The sequence below is a fragment of the Rana temporaria genome, chromosome 2 (assembly GCF_905171775.1).
Source record: "Rana temporaria chromosome 2, aRanTem1.1, whole genome shotgun sequence".
Classification (NCBI taxonomy): Eukaryota; Metazoa; Chordata; class Amphibia; order Anura; family Ranidae; genus Rana; species Rana temporaria.
In genome coordinates, this window is record NC_053490.1 from 79,477,255 (window position 1) to 79,494,251 (window position 16,997).

Here is a 16,997-nt window from a genome sequence, read left to right on the forward strand (position 1 = left end):
TCCCGTTGTTACGTCGCCGCAAGTGTTAGTTTGCCGTTGCAAACATAGGGCACCTTTTACAAAGTGTAAAATTACTACACCATGTAAAGGTATACCCGTCTTTCTAGCGTCGCTTTTGAATTAAAAAAAAAAAAAAAATTCCCAGCGCAAGTCTTTTTTTCACGTCGCGATTCACAAATGTCGGCGCGTCGTAATTTCGTGCAAAGCACGTCGGGAAATTTGCGTCGGGAGCATGCGCAGTACGTCCGGCGCGGGAGCGTGCCTAATTTAAATGGTACCCACCCCATTTGAATTGGCCCGCCTTGCGCCGGACGGATTTAGGATACACCGCCGCAAATTTCCAGGTAAGTGCTTTGTGGATCGGGCACTTAGACCGAAAATTTGCGGCGGTGTAACCTAAATCGGTTACGTTACGCTGCGCCCGGGCTACGTGAATCTGGCCCTAGGAACTTTTAAAATTTTAAAATTATCTGATGGTTAAAAAAACTATTTTTCTCAGCACGTCGTTGTGTTTTATGTCACCGCTTTCTGACACAATCAGTTTTTTAACTGATGGTGTGTAGGCAAGACTGATGAAAGTCAGCTTCATCGCATATCTGATGAAAAAATCCATCAGACTGTTTTCATCGGATGAACCGATCGTGTGTACAGGGCATAAGTTAGCAGTCACAGGAAGGTATACAAACTGGGCTTTGGTATTCTATTCTCACTTTGGTCTGAATTAGCATTGAACTGCTGCTCTAATGCCCAGAAAAATTATAATTTTATTCAACCTATAATTTTAATCAAGCTGGGACTGTTAAGAGAGACTGCAGTGGTATGATTAAAAAACAAATTCTTGGAAGAGGGAGATTTCGATGTTCATCTGTACCCTCTTCATTTACCTTGCATTCAGTGCCGAATGATCGACCTGTAATATTTGTCCTACAGCTAGAACTACATGTCTCAGCACTGCACATTTGGTGCTGACTGGGGAGTGCAGGCTGAATAAACTCAAAGGTAACTGGATTTTACTGTGCAAATATATAAAAATTCCTTTGGGCCATGTTTTCAGCTTTAAGCTGCTGCTTCTGACTGTATAGTTGGCAAGATAACGAGTTCTAGCTGTTGGACAAATATTACAGGTAGAAAATTTCGATTATCTGTTATGGACACACTTAGAAATTCTTTAATACATGAAACCACATCTGTTTGCAAACTCATCCACACTCTGTACTGCGGATACTTTTTTCTTGTTTTCTACTTTTTATTTAAATCATCCAGCATATTGTTCCTAAAACGACTTTATCCTAAAAAAATTCTATAATATCTTCCTCTGCATACATTTTCAAACTTTTTTGCCAGGTTTAATCCCTTGTTGTGTTTCTGCTTGATGAAAATAATGAATGTGCTCTTATTAACCAGTTGAAATTATGGTCACTATCAAAGGTGTAGAGCTTATTTTATGAAGATTATAATTTTATTATTTCTGGATTTAGGATAGGTGGTTTTTAATTTTTTTAAGACAATGTTTTTTAATCAGTTTAAACATTTAAAAAAACAAAAAATGACTATTAAGTTATTTTAACATGGAGTTTAAGCTTGCCACACCCATAGTTCATTATTGAGGAGTATTCAGTTGTATATGCGTATAGAAATTAACAAATTCCTCATACAGGATAACAACAAAGAGCAATAAAAAAAGATGCATAAGGTCACAAGTGTGTTTCAATTTAAGTTTTATATGCTAAATCTTATTGATGGTTGTAGGATAGGTTAGTTGTGTACATGTTTGATATTAGCATACAAAAACACCACGTAATGAAGTGTAGTTGAATGGATTTAAGGGGGTAAGTACTGGGCTGCCAGAGAGATATAGTCCTCTCTACCTTATCAAGTTGGTGATTTGTTAAGATGACTGTACAATTTAGTGTTGCTCACGAATATTCGCATTGCGAATATTCGTTACGAATATGGCATATTCGAATATTCGCGAATAACTCGAATTTCGCGGCCAAAATTCGCTATTCCGAATATTCGTATTTTTTCAAATTTATTTTTAAAACAGATCACATCCTAGTGATCTCCATCGACGTCTAAAAGCATTGCTGGTATGATTAGAGACCCTGGGCCGAGTAGCTAAGCTGAGGCGATCCTTTTATGTTGCCGAATATTCGCAATCGCGAATATTCGTATTACGAATATTCGCGAATACTTTCTCCTCCCTTCTTTTGCATCAGAGCCAATCAGAGTTCTCCTACCACAGTTGTCATAGGAGAGAGTGGAGTGTTTCTGTGCGTTTTTCCAGTGTATCACATCTTCAAAGAATTTTCCATCTTTTGTCCCGTGTCATCATTTGCATTTCACCTCTTTAATGAGAATAATAACTGTTTAACATAAAGACATTTAAGAGATGTCAACGTAAACGGTTTACTTGGCTTTTTTTTAACTCAACAGAATCAGGGGCCCCAGTGTGCGGTTGATCTTTACCTAACTCAATACAGGTCAGTCTAGAGGAGAGATCTGTATTTTCCAAATCTATGGTTATTCAATATTTATTAAACTAATCAATATACAAATTGGTCAAAGTAAACCCTCACATCTATATAATAATGTATTTATTTTATTAATACCTTGTTGTTAGTTGCAGGGTCCATTACTTAAAACCACACTTTTTCCAAAGGGCAGGTGAAATTGAATGTTTCAAAATTTCGCAATCAATTTCGCATTCGCATTAGCGAAATTTCGCAATCAATTTCACATTCGCATTAGCGAAATTTCGCAAAAATTTTTTTTTTTATAAAATATCACGAATATTCGATTTTAGTGAATATTTCACGAATATTCGTCTATATATTCGTGATATATCGCGAAATCGAATATGGCGTATTCCGCTCAACACTAGTACAATTGTATTGTTATTCAGGATTTATATAGCGCAAGTGCTTTACAACATGAGGGCAGACAGTACAGTTACAATACAATTTATTACAGGAGGAATCAGAGGGGCCTACTCATTAGTGCTTTCATTGAAAACAAGCTTTGGAGGAAGGGTCAAGTGATACAATCGATACAATAGCTGTGGGGAATGAACTGATGGAGAAAATAAAAGTACAGTTGTTAGGTGGGGGTGGACTAGGCTTCTCTAAAGAGAAGGGTTTCCAGGGATCTTCTAAACGTGAACAGAGTCGTGGATAGTCAGACAAATTGCCGTAAGGGAGTTCCATAGGATGAGAGAGGTTTGGAAAAAGTCCTGGAGGCGAGCATGAGAGGAGGTGACAAGGAAACTAGAGAGCAGGAGGTCTTGAGAGGAACAAAGAGAGCGATTAGATTGGTATTTTGAGATAAGGTTAGTGATGTAGCTGGGGGGCAGAGTTGTGGATGGCTTTGTAACTTGCTGTTAGTATTTTGAACTTAATTAGTTGGGTGAGCAGAAGCCAGAGGAGAGATTGGCAGAGAGGTGTAGCAGACACTGAACTTTTGGTAAGGTGGAAGAGTCTGGCAGCAGCATTCATGATGGACTGAAGCGGGGATAACCTATGTTAAGATAATCCATTGAGGAGGTTGTTGCAGTAGTCAAGGAAGGAAATGACTAGGAAATGGATAAGGGCTTTGAGGTGTCATTGGTTAGGAAGGGGTATATTTTGGAGATGTTTTGGAGGTTGACAACATTTGGACAGTGATTGGATGTGGGGCCGAACATGTTTGGCTTATGCCATATGGGGGATCAAGAGTACTGGTTTGCCTGGTGTAGTAGTTATTGGGTGCTCCTACAGACCCCTGGGCTACTCATGTTCTATAGAAATGAGGCCCAACTTTAGAAAGGGTTTCCTCCCTTTGAGAAATGCTGAAAAGTAGTGCATTTTGTATATAAATCACATCTAAAAGGGAATGCACACCATTATTTAATATTTTTGGCCAGTAGGATCTAGAGGAGTTTAAAAGCTTTCCTTTTCTGAACTGTGGTTGGCAATATTTGGACTTCACGACCTAGGATTTTAAGGCCAGTATTTTCATTATCTTTTCCTTCACCTTGTAATAGTGCAGTTTCAACTATGATGTTCCCCCCTGATGTGGAACTGTTAAGATTATATGGGCACAGTCCAGTTATAGATGATGGTCAGGGATATCTGGAATTGCCTCTTTTAGACTGTCCCATTATGTCAGTTACCACCTCTGGGAGACCGCAAATGTGGAAGTTGTATCTATTGAGTGGTTTTACATACTGTATTTTCTATTTTTTGCAATGCAATGCCTAATTGTTGTTTGACTTCATGAAGCCAGTTCATGAGCCCAGCTCCATGAACTCCCTTTCAGTTTTAGAAATAATGTTTATTTTCCAATGAAGATAAATAGCATCAAAGAGATCACTTTGATGTGAGTTCATACAAATTAGTGGGAGGACAAAAAATATTCAGAGAGCTCTTTAGGTCAGGTTAGGCTTCTCACAACAGACAGTGCTACCGTCCTGTGGGTACCCACCAGGTTACCAGAAAAAGCATGCACCAATAGAAGAAGAGACAGACTAAACAATAAAAGAGTCCAAATTAATTTATTTGTTGACAATAAAAAACAGCAAATGCTTTTAGGGGCCCAGACAAAATGCCTCCATCATGGCTTCAGCTAAAATAAAAACCTGGAAAAGAGTCACAATAGGGATTTTCCTTGTGAATATACTGTACAGTAAAACCTTGGTTTTGAGAGCGTTTTGCAAGACAAGCAAAAATTGTTAATAAACCTTGACTTGATATACAAGCGATGTCTTGATATACAAGTAGCGTCATGTTACAACTGAGTATAAAAGAGAAGAGAGGCGCCTCTAAGGCCTCGTACAGACGACCGGATCTATCCGCTGGAATTGATCCGCGGATCAGTTCCAGCGGACAAATCCGGTCGTCTGTACGGCCTAGCGGATATTTTTCCGCGGATTAAAATCCGGCCGATCGATTTCAAGCGGATAGAAATTTCTTAGCATGCTAAGAAATCTATCCGCTTTAATCGTTTCCAGCGGATTGATCCGGTCATCTGTACAGACTCACCGGATCAATCCGTCCGCTCCCATCCCTCGCATGCGTCGTAATGATTCGACGCATGCGTGGAAGTAGTTACCTTCCAGCGTCGCACACGTCACCGCGTCATCTTCGCGGCGACGGCGCGACACGTCACCGCGGATGTATTCAGCGCGGATTTTGATCCGATGGTGAGTACAGCCATCAGATCCAAATCCGCCAGAGGATGTATCCGCTGGAAACGGTGTGTAGGGGATATCCTCTGGTGTGTACGGGGCCTAAGTGTAGCAATATGGTTACATTTAATAAAGGTAAAACATTTAGCAACATATTGCTACACTTAGAGGCGCCTCTCTTCTCTTTTAAACTCTGTGGCTCCTGCTGGATTTTGCTTTTAATCCCCTTGTGGATGCTGCCATTTGTGTATGGACATGTTATGGTTACACAACCTATCACATTGCTATAATCTTTTTATATGGACTATAAACTGAAGAACTTATGAATAAATGGTTGTGGAATGAATCAACTGAGTATCCATCTTTTCCATGGGGAAATGTGCTTTGATATACAAGTGCTTTGGATTACAAACATGCTTCCGGAACGAATTATGCTCGCAATCCAAGGTTTTACTGTATATAGGGAAGATAATTGTTGGACAAGGAGAGTTACTAGTCATACTTAGTTGGTGTTGGTTGTTTTTTAGTGTAAACCAATAAATAAATGTGGATTCTTTTATCATTTGGTCTGGTGCTCCTTACATTTGTGCATGTTTTTTTTCTGCTGTTTTTTTCTAGGCTTTTTAACATTGAGTTAAAATGCAGACAAACAGCTAAATACACAAAATAATTACTTCCTATTGTCCTGTTTTACCTCCCAAAGAATATACATTTCTATGCATCCAGTTCTGATATATACATATGTAGCGCCTGGTTACTTCCAAGTACCGGTGCTATTGAAATTTTGAGGGCGAGCAGAGTACTAATGACTCTGATCTGAATTACAATGTTTAAGTAGGGTCTCTGTTTCAGCTTGGCTGTGCTGTGGGCTCATTCTGTTGTTGCTGGGGTGTTATCCCACCCCAGGGCGACAGGTGGCAGCAGCAGAGTCGAGAATTGGGTGTTCTTTTCCAGAAGCCAATCAGGAGGGAGTGTCCTCACTGGGCATACTGGGAGAGGGTACTTATGGGACAGATGCCATTGAGTCTGGATCTTCTTCGTCCAGTGTGGCACCCACCTTTAGGGTGACCACATCACGGCGCCCCGGCGTTATAGCCTACCTGGCCGGGGCGCATGTGCCACGCGGTGTTCCTGGTTTGGGGACCATGTTAGCCCGGAATGTTTGAGCAATGGCAGTGGTCGACTGGGTTTCCAATTTTGAAGATGCCAAGCGGTAGAGCTGTTTGGTGGGGAGTCCACAAAGGATTTCCACAAACCACTGGGGATCAAGGTAGCTGGACACTGAAGGATTAATCATCTGTCAGTCGGTACCTGGGCGATGTTAAGAAGGAGATCGAGACGTAATTCTTCTGAGGATGATTGCCTCCGCATTTGCAAATCAGAGAGGGCCTGAGGCAGAGGTGTCTCCCTGAAGTCCATTCCAGGAGGGTCTGTGGCAAAGACTTTTCCTCAAATCCAAGATCAATCTAAGGAGGGTCTGTGGCAGAGACTTTTTCTCAAAAGATTAGAGTGATACTCCGGCTGCCAGGTCAGTGAGAGAGGCCTGTCCAGGGACGCCAAGCCCACTCAGTCAGGAGTGGTACGGAAAGTGTTACATATGGGAGCAGTACTGTTCCAAATACTACGCCTGAATCGGCTGTTATCATTCTTCTTCCAAACTCTATACTTTCATCACTGGTTCATTGTTTTTACCTGGCTGGGTAATAAAGAGCACAGAAAAGACACTTGTTGCAGGCATTCCTTTACTACTGCTATATGCACCATACACCCCTAGGAATTCGGAGAGCCACAAGGTAAATGTGCCACCCAAAAAAACAGCAGCTCCTCCGGGGTAGTGCTACACATATCTCTGGCACACATCACAGCAAGGTGGATAATGCATTTTCTCTAGCAGTTATAGACTGTAGAAGGAATACAGATGTCTCCACCCCAGCCCCCTAACTGGACAGTAGAAGCAGCAGCAGACTGATGAGGTCACTCTTCCTGTCAGCATGTTCCTTAGAGGGTGGGGGAGGGGTTTGGGGATAGTCAGCTCTCTTGATGGCTGATTGTGAAGATTTCAACTAAGACAGCAGCAACCAGCACAAGGAACATGTGCGTCTAACTGAATGTAAGGACCATTTAGTTCTTGTTCCACCCCAGGAAACGTCACTTGGGACAAAGTGAATCCCTACGATTTATACATCAGTTAGAAACCATCTGCATACTGGTGAATCATGGTGAGTGGAACTGCAGGTCATGCAGGAATCTGACAGCAAAGTTAAAACTCACAGGTGGTGTGATTTGTAAGTATTATTAAGCCCTGGTTCACACTGGGTACGATTTGGAACGATTTGAGATGCGATTTGACATGTCAAATCGCATCTCAAATCGCCGGCAATTGTCGGCAATGGCACTGTCCTAATCAGTGCGACGCCGCATCTGCGATTTCAAAAAGTAATTCCTGTACTACTTTTTGCGATTTCGGGCCGCGATTTACATTAAATTGCGGCCGAAATCGCGGCAAAATCGCAGTCACAAAATCGCGGTAAAATCGCATTTTACCGCGATTTTGAATTCGCAGCAGTGTGAACCTAGGCTTAAACCCAACTCAGATTTCAGTTTAAATCAGCTAAATACATTCCAGGTGCATGAATACCAAAGGTGCGTACAGTCTTAGGCTCCTTTCACACAGGCTTATTGATCAGGTCCACCTATCAGTTTTTCAGGTGGACCTGATCGGATGTTTCATGTACCTCTATGGAGCGGCGGATGTCAGCGGTGACATGTCCACTGACACCTTCTGCTATCTAATCTGATCCTGTCAGTAAAATCCAGATGGATGGAGACCCTATTTTCCATCCATCTGAAGGATGGGATCGGATGAAAGCGGACAGACAGTCCATTTTCATCCGATCTCCCCAAAAAGGAGAGCGGGACTCTGACGGGTCTGTCTCTGCACAGTTTCTGCAAAGAGACGGACCTGTCATTAATGAATAAGTAACTTGTATAGTGCTACAAACGCGAACTAAATCGCCTCAAGGAGCTTTTGCAGCCAGTATCTGCCTGTGTCTTCAGAAGGGATCTGTTTCCGCGGAGAAATCTCCTCTGGGATGGATTCCAGCAGATCGGATATTTGCTGACATGCACAACAAATCCATCTGCTGGAATCCATTCCAACGGATGGATCCGCTCGTCTGTACAGACTTACCGGATCCATCCGTCCAAAGGGATTCCCCGCACGCGTCGTAATGATTTGACGCATGCGTGGAATTCCTTATATGACAGCGTCGCGCCCATCGCCACGTCATAATAGCGGCGACGGCGCGACACGTCATCGCCAGAGGATTTCAGCGCGGATTTCAATGCGATGGTGTGTACACGCCATCGCATAGAAATCTTCTGAAATCCTCGAGAGGATTTATCCGTGGAAACGGTCCGCTGGACCGTATCTGCGGATAAATCCTCTCGTGTGTATGGGGCCTTAAACTTCTTCCTGAAGGCCAGATGGTTTTCTTCCAAGTGGATGTCCGCGGGTAGAGCGTTCCATAGTCGGGGTCCTTGGACTGTAAATCTTTGTTCAACTTTTGATTTGTAGAGGGTCTTGGGAATGTGGGGATCAACGTATCAATCCCCCGATGAGCAGAAAGCCTGTGTGAAAGAGCCTGTACAGTTCATTTTCTTTATAAGAAGGCACAGCCTGAGTAGAGAAGTCTCTCATTCATCAGCAATTTTCAGAGAAAGACCCTTTCTTTCTGTGTGGAAGCAGAGATTCTACATGCCAGGCATATTCAGAGTTAGAGCTAATCAATTAAGTGAAAGTACTGTATTTGCAGGCGTATAAGACTACATTTTACACTTAAAAAAACTGGCCAAAAAACAGGGGTCGTCTTATACGCCGGGTCAGCTGCTCGGATGCCTGCTGGATGTGCAGTAATACTGTATGTAGCTTCGGCTACATACAGTATATACCGATTAGTCAATCCCGGTGAGCGATGTATTCAAATGAATACAGAGCCTGCTCGGATTGGAGTAACAACCTCTTCCAATTCGAGCAGGCTACATACAGTAGCCTGCTCGGATTGGCTTTGAGAGTCAGAGAGGTGTGGGCTGATGATGTTAAAGCCTCTTCCAATCCAAGCAGGCTTTGTATTCATTAATAGAATACATCGCTCGCCGTGATTGGCTCCATCTCCAGCAAGAAGGAAGAAGAATATGGCTCCAGCTCCAGCAAGAATGAAGAAGAATATGGCTCCGGAAGGAAGAAATATGAAACATCAGAAACCTCGGGGGGTCGCCTTATATGGTGAGTACAGGCAAAAAATCTTAAAAAACTGTAAAATTAGGGTGTAGTCTTATACGCCCGGTTGCCTTATACACCGGCAAATACGGTATTTGTTTTGCTGATTGTAGAAAAATAGGTCTGACTGAGTAGTTGACATGCTGAAACTCTGCAGAGAGACTACTTAAAAAAGCTAAAATGGGTGGCTGAATTATAAAATAAATAAAAACATTTCCCTAAAACTGGAAAAGCCTTAAAGGCTTATATAGGCACAACTAGTAGGTGAGGACTACTGGTAGCTATACATTTATGGTCAGATAACTCTTCCCTCAAGTACCACAGTTTGTCATATGAAATTACTGAAAGCTATTTTGGAAAAGTTATGGTAACTATGCCAAGTGATATAAGTCTTGGACTATGCTTCTGTATCAACAGATATTTTTCATGTTGATTCTTACATCTGATATACATTGACAGCATATCACAATCCAATCACTTATTGTTTCCTAAATGCAGTAAATAGTTTTAGCTGGCATCCAGTCCTTGTACTTAAGATTTAAGTGTATGCACAATTCTTTCCAAGTACTGTTTTACATTCTGATGTGTAATCTTAGCTTGTTGTCAATTAAGTCAGTTCATTGGACAGTTTTCCAAATTGTTCATGGCAGTGCCCAAGATTTAAAGCAATGTTTCTCAGCCTTTTTTTAGCCAATGCATCCTTTAAAATTCTGAACAGTCTAGAGGCACCCCATTCTAAAATGTAAAAACTTAACTAAAAGTTTTAGAAAAGGCAGCAACATCCACAGATGTAAGACACTCATCGTTAGAGGTTATTTGTTTTTCCAAAGCAAATACACTTTTGCACACTGATACTGATTAGTAATCCAATGTTTCTATTCTCCCTCAGTTTCTTTCCCTAATTGTAAGCTAATGTGACCTCAGTGCTGATAGAGAGGGGCAGGAGTGGAGCAAACAAGGTTACTACACCCAACATCCACCTTATCAACTGATGATGTCATTGGCTGTTAGGACACTGGCGACTAGAAGGTTGTAATGGCGTACAATAAAATCCAGTGGTTGTGTTTAATTGAAAGAAAGCTTGATCCACCCACTGGTTTGTACATAATTCTTTAGCAATTTTAGGCATTTTGTTAAGGCAACCCTTAAGAAACCTGATGGCACTCTGGTTGAAAAAGGCTGATTTAAAGGATGGCATAAAATACAACAGTATATTTTACATGTAAAATTGTTTCAGATGCAGTAGTGGCCTGTTTATTAGGGACACAGGGGCGCCACCCCCCTATCCACATCCAGGGCACCAGATGCATGGATTCCAATGGGGGGAGGGTTTGAAGCACGTGATTAGAGCCAGAGGCTCTAATAGGCTTTAAAAAAGGGTGCGCTCGAGGCGCAAGCCCACCCAGTTGTGTGACAATAGTGAATGAATATTCGCTATTGCCACACTGATTCCCCTCCCGGCTTTTACCCTTACCTTTAGAAACTGGACACCCAGGATGATCTTTGCTATTTGGGTTTTCATTTTAAGGCTTCATGCAAAAGTTCATTTTACTTTTCGAAAATAATGAGTTTGTCAAAGGGAATCTGTTTTTATTACGCAGACTCCAAATTCAGGGGTTGATATTTGTTATAGTTGACTTGTATGAAGCCTGGACTAGCAAAGCAAACAGGTTGGCTTGATAGCATGCACTTTTTCAGGTTTTAAACTTGTAAAAGTTAAAACTTGCACAATAATTTTCAGATGCTGTAGAGACTCAGTGGTGAAGCATGGTACAGGTAAGTATATTCTGGGTCTCTTTGTCAAACATGTACCTTTGACAAGTGCAGCTGAAGTTCACTTTAAAGTTTATTTAGAACCAAAACCATATCTATATTGCAGCTTACCAGACTTTAGATGTATTGTAGTTTACAGCTACACAATTAACACATACACACATGCACAATAAAAACAAGATTATTTTTGCTTTCCTTTAAAGCGTTTGTAAACCGTGGCTGTTAAAAAACTAAAAAAACACCTGTAAGGCAACTGTATAATATGCTAGTATGCATCGCATACTAGTACATTTTGAAATACTTACCTTAGAATGAAGCCCTCCCACGGCGCTGCGTCATGTTGAGAGGGCTAACATCTTGACCCGGTCTTTCTTCCGCGTTCGTACGCTCCAGCTGTGTGATTGGTCGGAGCCACGATTTTGTCCTTGGTTCCGGCACGAAGTTCTAAAGTTCCGGCAAGGTATGTTGGACCTTCAGAGCGCATGTGCCAGTGATGTCACTGGCTGCATGCAGTGACATTTAGGAGATATTAATGTTAGCTACAGGTAAACCTTATTACTGTATAGGCTTTTCTGTACTTGCTAAAAATGTTCTTTGCCTGAAAAGTAAAAAGTAATGCAGCTTCCACAAGTACTAGGGATGGTTTGCAGAACGTGTCAAAAAACAAAAAAGGACCAAGATATATCCCTGGGAACTACAGGCCAGTTAACCTAACAAAAGTATGCAAGCACTTGGAGGGGAAGTTAAGGGACTATATAAAAGATTTTAGTAATAAAAACTGTATTATTAGCAGTAATCAGCATGAATTCATGAAGAATCGTTCTTGCCAGACCAATCTATTAACCTTCTAAGGGGAGGTGACCTGACATCAAGATAAAGGAAGGCCTGTAGACATGGTTTATCTGGATTTTGCAAAGGTATTTGATACAGTTCCCCATAAACGTTTACTGTACAAAGTAAGGTCGGTTGGCATAGACCAAAGGGTGAGTACATAGATTGAAAACTGGCTACAGGGGTGAGTCCAGAGGGTGGTGATAAATGGGGAGTACTCAGGGAGTACTCAGAATGGTACTCAGCTCAATCTCAGTATTTTCGGACAATACTAAGCTAAGCAAGGCAATAACTTCTATGCAGGATGTATAAACCTTGCAAGAAGATACATTTGGGTGCCAAAAATATTAATTCAATTTACTTGCTAGGGGGAGAACCTCTGGGGGAATCTAGGATTGAAAAGGACCTGGGGGTTCCAGTAGATGAAAGGCTCAGTAATGGCATGCAAATCCAGACTGCTGCAAGCAAGGCCAACAGAATATTGGCATGCATTGAAAAGAGGATTAACTCCAAAGATAAAACAATAATTCTCCCCACTCTGATCCGGCCACATCTGGAGTATGCTGTCCAGTTATAGGCTCCAGTCGTCAGGAAGGATGTGCTGGAACTGGAGAGGGTCCAGAGAAGGGCAACAAAGCTAATAAAGGGACTAGAGGATCTCAGCTATGGGGAAATCCTGCAAGCATTGAACTTATTGTCTCTGTAGAAGAGAAGCTTGAGAGGGTATATGATTTCAATGTACAAATACCGTACTGGTGACCCCACAATAGGGAGAAAACTTTTCTGCGCAAGGGAATTTAATAAGACATGCGGCCATTCACTAAAATTAGAAGAGAAGCAGTGTATCCTTAAACTGCGTAGTGGGTTCTTTGCGGTAAGGATGTGGAATTCTCTTCCACAAGCAATTGTTTCAGCGGTAATGTTATTGATAATTTAAAAAAAAAAATGATTACATGGGCATCCAAACAACCACAACATACAGGGGTATACAATGTACTATTAACATAAAACACACACACTGGTTAGACTTAATGGACTTTTTCCACCTCACCAACTATGTAACTACTATATGTAACTATGGGCCTAATCCACAAAAACCCGGCGCAACGTAACTTTTGCCATTTAAGTTACACCGCCGCAAAATCTCTACCTAAGTGTCCGATCCACAAAGCACTTACCTAGAAATTTTGAACGGTGTAACTTAAATCCATCCTGCGCAAGGCGTTCCTAATTTAATGGGGCGAGTCCCATTTAAATTAGGCGCGCTCCCGCGCCGGACGTACTGCGCATGCTCCCGACGTCATTTTCCCGACGTGCTTTTACGTTGCGCCGGGTTTTGAGAATCGCGACTGGCGTAAACAAAAAAAACGAGTTGCGGCGGGAAAAAAAAAACAAAAAAAAAAAAAATGACAGCGACGCGGGATAGAAGGGTCTACTTTTACAAGGTGTAAACAGTTTAGGCCTTGTAAAAGCAGCCCTAATATTGCGACGGCAAACTAATACTTGCGGAGAAAAAACGAAGCTTAAAAGCTTTGTGGATCTCCGTAAGTGCTAATTTGCATACCCGAAGTGGCATTTCGACGAGAAATGCCCCCAGCGGCGGCTGCGGTACTGCATCCTAAGATCCGACAGTGTAAGTCCCTTACACATGTTGGATCTTCTGCCTATCTATGTGAAACTGATTCTGTGGATCAGTTCCATAGATAGAAACAAGGATACGACGGCGTATCAGTAGATACGCCGGCGTATCCCTTTTGTGGATTAGGCCCAATGTGTCTAAAGTTTGGGTGCTGAATCTGACAGCTTTGGTTGCTTTACTTCGGATTGTAAATAAATGGCTGGGGATTTTCTTTATCTCTTTCAGATCCTTATCCTAGATGAGGGTCGGATATAGATGTTAACGGGGTAAACCTGAAGCCTAAAATTACATATCAGACCCAATATCATTAACCCCTTCATGCCTAAGACTAAAACAAATCTTAACCCCTTCCAGTTTGCGCTATACCCGAATGAACGGTACAGCACGGACCTACATTTCCCGGAGGCCATCAATAGACGCACCCTGCATGGCACGCTCTGTGATCACCGAGTCAATGAGACTCGGGTGATCACAGATGGATCCCGGCCCCTTACCACATGATTATGTGATGTAAACAGAAGATCGGTTATCATTTTTTTTCTCCTCACGCTGATAGTGCTAGGAGAAGAAAAAGCCAATCTCTGGCTTCTGTGAAATGGACATCGGTCCCGAAAAGGAAGAGGCGCAGCCACCACACCTTTGCCCACCAGTGCCATCTGCTAGTTCCCACCAGTGCATCTCAGTGCCACCAATCAGTTCCACCTATTAATGCCCACCAGTGCCACCTATCAATGCCCACCAGTGGTGCCAATCAGTGCCTCATCAGTGCCACCTAGCAGTACTGCCTATCAGTGTCACATACCAGTGCCCATCACTGCCCATCAATGTAACCTATCAGTGCCCTTCAGAGTCACTTATCAATGCCCTTCAGTGCCACCTATCAATGCCCATCAGTGCCACCCCTCAGCGCCACCTATCAGTGCAACATATTAGTGCCACCTATCAATGCCCATAAGTGCAGCATATTATTGCCTCATCAGTGCAACCTAATCAGTGTCCACCAGTGCCGCCCCATCAGTGCCCACCAGTGCCCACCAGTTCCGATCATTAGCCCAGGGCCCAGGGCTCTCGGTGAGACCCTGGACTGGTGCTATGAGCACTCTGTGTGGTGCGCTCCCAGCACAAAGGGAGATATGCAAAAATGAAACCCCACAGGAAAAGTGCAGTCCCTAAAATTATAAGGGTGAACCCCACAAAAGAATAAAAAGTGGGGTCCCCCCAAAAATCTATATTAACCGTTATCTAAGCATGCAGTCTGGCAGGCCAGGAAAGGGGCAGGTAAGTTCAATATGGAGGATACCTTGCCAGGGGGGATAATAATGAGGAGAAGGACTTTTTCCTCAAAACCCTGGCTCTGTGAGCGAGGAGCTTATCGGAATCTTAAAGCCACCTTTAACAATAAGGGGACACCCAGACACAGACTTATGTGAATGAGTATAGTGTACGATACCACCAGTCATTCACAAAAAAAGTAAACAGTAAGTAAAAACACAGAATCGTTGACAAGTTTTTTTATCAAAAGATAAAATTCCCAACACATCTATCATCAATCACACCATCCAGTGACGCAATCCATGTCGGTCACAAAGAACAATGTCTGCTGACCTGACACAAGCTAAAAGAATACTGATGACCACTGAAAGAAAGCTGTCATATATAGTAGAGGTAAAATGTTTGACAGATAGGACACAAAAGCAGCCATTGACAGATAGGAAGTCATCATTTATAGTAGCTGTAAAAATCCTGCTCCTATATAAAATGTTTGACTCCTGCCAAATGGGCTAAAGGTTCAGCTTTCAAAGGAATGTCTGAACAGCTAAACCTTTAGAGCATTTCCACTAAGGATGAGAAGCTGCAATTACATGAATGTTTTGCGGTTTAGGTACGCTTTAAGCACCAACCTCAGCTATTAAATATGAACAGGTGCTCTACCATTAGGGGAAAAGCATGTTCATAGCATAGCTGCTTTTAGCTTTAAAGGGTATGGTCATTCAAGACGAATGACCTTTTCAATCAATGGTGGAGATTTACTAAAACTGGTGCACAAGAATCTGGTGCAGCTGTGCATTGTAACAATCCGCTTCTAACTTCAGCTTGTTCAAATAAGCTTTAACGATTAGACCCCTTTCACAATGGGGCAATTTTCAGGCACTCGTGGGCTAAAAATAGCACCTGTAAAGCACCTGGAAAATGGCTCCCCTGCAGTCTCAGTGTGAAAGCCTGAGGGCTTTTACACTGAGGCGATGCGCAGGCAGGATGTCGAAAAACTCCTGCAAGCAGCATCTTTGGAGCAGTGAAGGAGCGGTGTATCCACTGCTCCTCCACCGCTCCTGCCCATTGAAATGAATAGGCAGTGCGGTCAAACTGCCTGCAAAGGGTTAAAAGCGCCCCCGCTAGCGGCCGAATACTTCCGCAATAACGACGGTAGAGCACTGCTATTTTACCACTGATGCCGCCGATGCCTCGGTGTGAAAGCACCCTAATGCTGCGTACACACGACCATTTTTGACGATAATGTTTTGCAACGTTAAAAACAGCCATTGGAAATTTAGAACATGCTCTAAATTTTCACATCGTTTTTCACGTTGTCGTTTTTAACGTCGTAAAAAATGGTCGTGTGTAGTCTTTAACAACGTGAAAAAAAACGTGCATGCTCAGAAGCAAGTTAAGAGACGGGAGCGCTCATTCTGGTAAAACTAGCGTTCGTAATGGAGATAGCACATTCATCACGCTGTAACAGACTGAAAAGCATGAATCGTCTCTCACCAAACTTTTACTAACACGAAATCAGCAAAAGCATCCTCAAGGGTGGCATCATCCGAATGGTACTTCCCCTTTATAGTGCCGTCGTATGTGTTGTACGTCACCGCGCTTTGCTTGAGCATTTTTTTTTTCATGATCGTGTGTAGGCAAGGCAGGCTTAACAAGAATCGGGTTGAAAAAAACTTTGTTTTTTCTAGACCATTAAAAATGGTCGTGTGTACGCGGCATTAAAACTTAGAAGCTGGTTAGTTACTATGCACAGCTGCACCAGATTCTGTGTGCACCAGTTTTAGTAAATCTTCTCCATTATGTCCAGAACTACATCAGAATGTGCACATTTCATTCATTCATTAATATTTATTAATTCTTACAATGTAATTTGCTGTATACTCACAGTTTTGCTAAATCTTTGAACCCCAGGAAAGCATTATCTGGCAGTCTATGTATCCTGTTTCCTTTTAATGATCTAAAAGGAAAATTTCCACAAGGAGATTTCTAGCAGTAGATTGTAAAAAACAAATATAACAGTACAGAGAAAAGCTTCAAAA

The 16,997-nt window shown here is 42.2% G+C and overlaps 1 protein-coding gene across 1 annotated transcript in view; it reads right to left on the bottom strand.

The window, feature by feature from the left end:
• The window catches only part of RXFP2 (relaxin family peptide receptor 2), a 216,408-nt gene that overhangs the window by 94,002 nt on the left and 105,409 nt on the right, over positions 1-16,997 (bottom strand). Inside the window, exon 4 of the mRNA XM_040340452.1 lies at positions 16,844-16,915. Coding sequence (XP_040196386.1) covers positions 16,844-16,915 — 72 coding nt within the window. The remainder of the gene's footprint in view (positions 1-16,843; positions 16,916-16,997) is intronic.